This window comes from Lathyrus oleraceus, chromosome 4 (genome assembly GCF_024323335.1).
Source record: "Lathyrus oleraceus cultivar Zhongwan6 chromosome 4, CAAS_Psat_ZW6_1.0, whole genome shotgun sequence".
Lineage (NCBI taxonomy): Eukaryota > Viridiplantae > Streptophyta > Magnoliopsida > Fabales > Fabaceae > Lathyrus > Lathyrus oleraceus.
In genome coordinates this window covers 371471043-371476661 of record NC_066582.1, presented here as the reverse complement: position 1 = coordinate 371476661, position 5619 = coordinate 371471043, and the positions used below count along the sequence as shown (strand labels likewise).

The 5619-nt window shown below is 41.6% G+C and overlaps 1 protein-coding gene across 1 annotated transcript; it reads left to right on the top strand.

Annotated features, from left to right (window-relative positions):
* The first annotated feature begins 323 nt into the window (after window positions 1–323).
* Window positions 324–1157, top strand: LOC127137528 (U11/U12 small nuclear ribonucleoprotein 31 kDa protein). Its single transcript, XM_051063986.1, has one exon. It carries the CDS (start codon window positions 324–326, stop codon window positions 1155–1157), a length of 834 nt encoding a protein of 277 aa, XP_050919943.1.
* Window positions 1158–5619: the final 4462 nt, after the last annotated feature.

Here is a 5619-nt window from a genome sequence, read left to right as displayed (position 1 = left end):
AATATTAAAACATAATAATTTTTAGTTTTATGCTATCTTTACAAGTACTCTGGCGGTGAGCAAGTTGTCCATTTACATATGGATAGTACTGCTTATAAAAAAATAAGAATGGATAAAACCATATATAAAACCAATCCAAAATATCCGGATCCATGTCCAGATCCGCTTGGAGTTTCGCTTCACTTCTCTAGGGTTTCTCAAACGCATTATAGAATCTCTCCACTCTCAGATTTCCTCTATAGATTAAAGAAGCATCGGAGAACTAATTCCGTCGCCGGAAACCGAACGCCGTTGCCGGAAACAAAAAACCTGAACCGAAAAAAATGTCAAGCAAGAAGAAACACAAACGAAAACACAGCGACATCGATGAAGACGACGATGTTTTCTACTACCGCTATTGCGCTTCGTCCTCAACCCCCAACACCACCACCGGCACCACATCCAGTAATCAACCCCAATCAAAACCGAACAACAAAGGATCATCAATAGGAGGAACAGGTGAACCCTTAGCACCATCAAAATCGACGCTATACGTTTCTAATCTAGATTACTCCCTAACAAACTCCGATCTCCATACGCTCTTCTCTACTTTCGGCCGCATCGCGCGTGTAACTGTTCTCAAAGACCGTCACACGTGCCTAAGCCGCGGTGTCGCGTTTGTCCAATTCGTTTCTCGTAATGACGCCCAACGCGCCTTGGCGGAGATGAATAAGAAGATTCTCAATGGAAGGACTCTAACTGCTTCTATTGCTACTGATAATGGACGTGCTCCGGAGTTTATTCGGAAGCGCGTGTACAATACTGAGACTGCTTTGTGTTATGAGTGTGGGGGGCATGGTCATTTGTCGTATGAGTGTCCTAAGAATCAGTTGGGGCCGAGGCCGCGGCCTCAGCCTATGAAGCCGCGATGGGGATTTAGTGGGCTGAGGGATAGGTATGGGGAGGAGGAAGGTGATGAGGAGGAGGAGGAGGGTGGTCAGATTGCTGCGGAGCAGTTTGACGATAATTGGGCTTCTGTTGTGGATGATGAAGCGGGTGAAAGGTTGCTGGGGAGAAACAGAAATGATGATGAGGGTTTGGACAACAACAAGACGAAGAAGAAAGGGAAGAAAGCTGGGTATTTCAGTGATGAGAGTGATCATGATGATGATGATTGATCATGACTATGTAGCATTGACACTTCAGATTGAAGGTGTCTGTTTGGTATTCCGCATTACCGCATTATTCAACCAGTCCTGTGTGTCGTGTCTATATATGTGCCAGTGTTTCATAGATCAAAATGGCAATTTTTTGTTTTTATCAAGATATGGTGTAATTGATGAAATTGTTTATATGTTGTTGGCTTGGTTGGATGTGTTTATGGTTTTGATCACAAGCACATGTTAGTTATTAGTTATTGTGGTAGTAATTAGTGATAGTGGTGGTGAATTGGTGATGAGCATTTTTGTGTATTCCATATTTTCATAGTTAATGAATGATGACAGACGAGTCTCTTATTTATCGGCTTAATTTAGCATTCGGTTTACCTGTAAAACAGAAAAGAAAAGCCTGTTCAATATGTTTTTTATTTTGGTTCAGTTAAAACATGTAATGTAATCAAATTGTAACACCCTGGTTTACTTTATCCACATCTTGTTATCATATAAGTAAGGTTTTTAATTACACTTGTGGTGGTTATGTTATGATATTTGATATGTAGAATATTGTAGTCAGATATAGCTGGATTTGATGTGGTTGTTGAGATCTTGAAAAGCATAGGTTGTAGACTTGTAGTCACAATTACTGTCGCCGTTCTTGTGGAAAGCAGTTTAAAACCATGGGTAACAGTTCTTCTGATTACCTTTACTCTTTGATGTCTACTGAGCATTTTTATGCAGATTGATGAGTATTTCTCAAGTTTCTCTTAGAATGCTTAAATTGCTTCTCCTAGAGAAAATATGGTATCCTTTTCATGCATAATCACTTGGCTGAGCTGGAGAATAATACCAATTTGTGCCTCACCCTCGACACTAGGCTTTAAATTACAGGTTTAATTATTCTGTAACTTTTTGAACCATGGGCTAATCTTGAATGTCATTGTAATGATATGTAGAAAAAGAAATTGGTTATTGTTATGCTATTTCCTTTCTTTCTGAATTATGGCTTTGAATCGGATTAAGTATAGTTATATTATATGGAGTTTGGGGTCAATTGTTACTGTTGCACTGTTGGTTTTAAGCATTGTTGGTTTTGGATATATCTATAACTCTGAAACCATATTCAGTTGACCGTTATATATAACCGATAGATACCATATTCATGATTGTCTATATACTTTTGTATGCTCATATTTTTTACTAATTGAATCATTGTCTTATGGCACAAGTTAATGAAAATAGTAGAGTTCATATCCTCTATGAATAGGATTAACATGAAGCTTGATTACATAGTACGATAATTGTACTTAGATATAAAGATATTGGGAGTTTTGTGAAATTCAGGATATCGGTTTCTTGAATTTTGTTGAAGTTTGAGCAGATTCAAATAGGATTAGTATGGGTGTTCTTGAAGAGGAAGTAGGTAAAAGTTTGGAATTTTTTTTCAAAATAATAATTATTTTTTTTTTTTCAAAATAACTAATTATTTAAAAAAATTATCAAAATAACCAGGTTTGGTAGAGGATGCGTCAGATGAACTAGGGCACCCCCAATGCATAAAGAGGAGGCGTCAATAGCATTGGCGCATGCATTGCGCTCCTCACGAGGAGGCGCCACTAGCATTGGCGCATGCATTACGCTCCTCATGAGGAGGTGCCAATACTAGTGGCGCCTGCATTGGGCCTCATGAGGAGGCGTCAATGCTAGTGGCGCCTAGGTGCATTTGGTTGTGTGGGCGCTAATTCATCTGGCTGCATGTGATGGTCATGTGGGCGTCAATCCCTCAAGCGCCCACATGTTTTGTCCGTCTCTATAAATACCACGCATTGGATGCAATATTTTTCACTCAAACTCATCTCCTAATACAATTCAACCACCATCGATTTCAATTTTCCCTGTTTCAACAATGTCTGCATACATTCAAAAACAAAGTGCTGATGTAATATTTTCTGCCGTTGCGGCTCCGGTACAGATTCGACTTTGGAACACAAATATGTTTGAATGTCTTAATCGGACGTTGTACAGTTGGTTAGAGGGAGAAATTGGAGAGGGTGAACGGATTAGAAGAATACAATTGCTTGTGTCCACGTTCAACCAACATGGAGAATTACGCGAATTGGTGGATATTAAGACAGACCAAGACGCTCGGAGGATGATGCATTACATGCTCAAAATTGTTTTGCTGGTTGTAATTGCATAGTTCTTGTATTTGTTATAATTATATGTGTTACTGTTTATGCAATGGTACTTTCGTGACAGACGTCTAATATGAAATAAATTTAATTTTTCATATATTGCAATAGAGGTACATGTAAATTTATCTGGTTGTGCTCATTCTAACCCTAGGACAGTTATTACGATTGTGACCTAGTTGACGGCATGAACTACATAGTCTAACCATTTTGTTCAACGTATCCATTTCGGTTCGAATTCGGATGCTGTTTGGGCGACCCTTTTTCTTCCTTCGCATAACTTCGTTGTGCCTGACGATGTCCCCTTGATATTCTGGCCAATAATCCTCTTTTGCCACTACGAAAAAACTAATTTTATAAACATTTGAAAGACTGACGACTTTGTAAACTTCAGATAACAAGTATGATGGATCCCTTCGAACCTTTGAGCATGCCGCAAGGACATGGGAGCGGGGGTACGAAAGGCTTGGAACTTTTTGCAGTCGCACTAACCTCTATCTAGTTCGACTCTGTACTGTCCCATCGGCATGCCCTCATTGTGATCCATGGAATCGACAACACTAAACCAACCTTTACTTCGGTCAAAGGGTCAAAGACCGTAACCACATGTGTGTTTGCTTTGTCAGCTTCATGTCTGTCGCATTACGCGAAAAAACCGGCGGGAAAGAAAAGAAACAACAGAGCCGCCACCGTGCGTTATTTATCCCAAAAGAGGGAAAGGAAACGCTCGAAGTAAACCTAGGAAAGAACATGGTCTCGCGACCAAAGAGAATGGGTTCGGGAGTCGGTTATGCGAAGGGAAGGTATTAGCACCCCTACGCATCCGTAGTACTCTACGGGATCCACGCACAAAAGGAAAGAAATTTGGTTGCTAAACACTGCTCGAACTCACACACACTGGCTGAAGGAGACAAAAGAAACTGACTGAAACTGACTCGGCAGGATATCGCATCCTGGGCCTACTTAGTCTATCTAGCATAGACATCAGAGTCGAAGTAGTTCGGACTGGGGAGACGACACGTGCTCGCTAGGATGTCGCATCCTATGCATACGTATCTTCTCGGACGAGAGAAGAATCAGAGCATTCGTAGCTCGGCTGACACGCACACAAACAAACAAGACACAGGCAAACGTGGAACCCGAATGCCAATCACTGGACTTACATCGGCATCCGAACCTAAACACACACAGGAAACCAACTGCCAATCGCTGGACTTATGTCGGACTCCAACCAGAACACACACAAGGGTGGTTAAGACACAAAGGGTGAAAAAGAAAAAGGGCGCCCGGAGAGATCAGCTCAATCTCCTGCCTACATACTTCATCTGGTGTGAAGATCAGGGCGATGTAGTTCCCCTACGCAGGGACAAAGGATCTAGCCTAAACCAGATAACAGAGGGAGACACAACTCTAGGGAGACTACGACTCGAGCCTAGATGTTGTCATGCAAAATCAACCCTAAGTTATGGTTTCTAGCTAAATGGCACAAGGGCCAACCTATCCTAAGCATGGCTTGCACAGGAAGCAAGCCACACACAACCTAACTTGCACAGGAAGCAAGAAGGGTCTCGATTGCCACTAGGGCAAGAGAAAGGGGAGGTCTCAATCGCAACGAGGGCGAGAGAAAAGAATTAGTGTTAGTTGTTAGTCAAACAAACACAAAATCACAAGTGGCACACACTATACACAAACAAGAGGCTCACACAAGGGTTAGGTTTTAGTCGAGGGGTCATATCAACCTCGACAAACAAACCTCTGGAACTGGGTGAATGTGCTCTTAACCTTGACATTGAGAGCCAAGGTGAAGCAGATGAGAGGAGATGAGGGGTGTGCCTCATTGCTCTTATCCCTGGCCAGGGAGAGCATTGAATATAAGAAGGTGTGGGAGCTCAGAAAGATGGAGCTCTTTCCACAAGTTGGACTCTAAAGATCTTGGGTTTTGATCTCAAGGCTACAACCATGTAATGGGAGCAAGGAGAAGACTCACAGAATAGTAGGGGATAGGTTGCTTATCCCTTTTATCTACCAATTGCCTCTTCACTTAGGAGGACTTTCATATGTACAAGGACAAACTAAACATACACAAACATTGCCTCTTAAGGAGGACTTCAGACAGTTGCCTGGCCAAGTAACAGGCCAGGTCTTCCAGACTACATGAAGAAAAAGGAATTATACCTCAAGCAAGTTGCTAAATAGCAAAGCAAAGCAAATTCTAAGCAACTAATGGTACCTGAAATAGTCAAACAGGTCAGTACACAGTTCAAAAGTTTAAGCAAAAGGAAGTAGGAATG

Bases quoted from the DNA above. Each gene is read 5' to 3' on its own strand.
- LOC127137528 (XM_051063986.1), top strand. From the start codon at position 324: ATGTCAAGCAAGAAGAAACACAAACGAAAACACAGCGACATCGATGAA.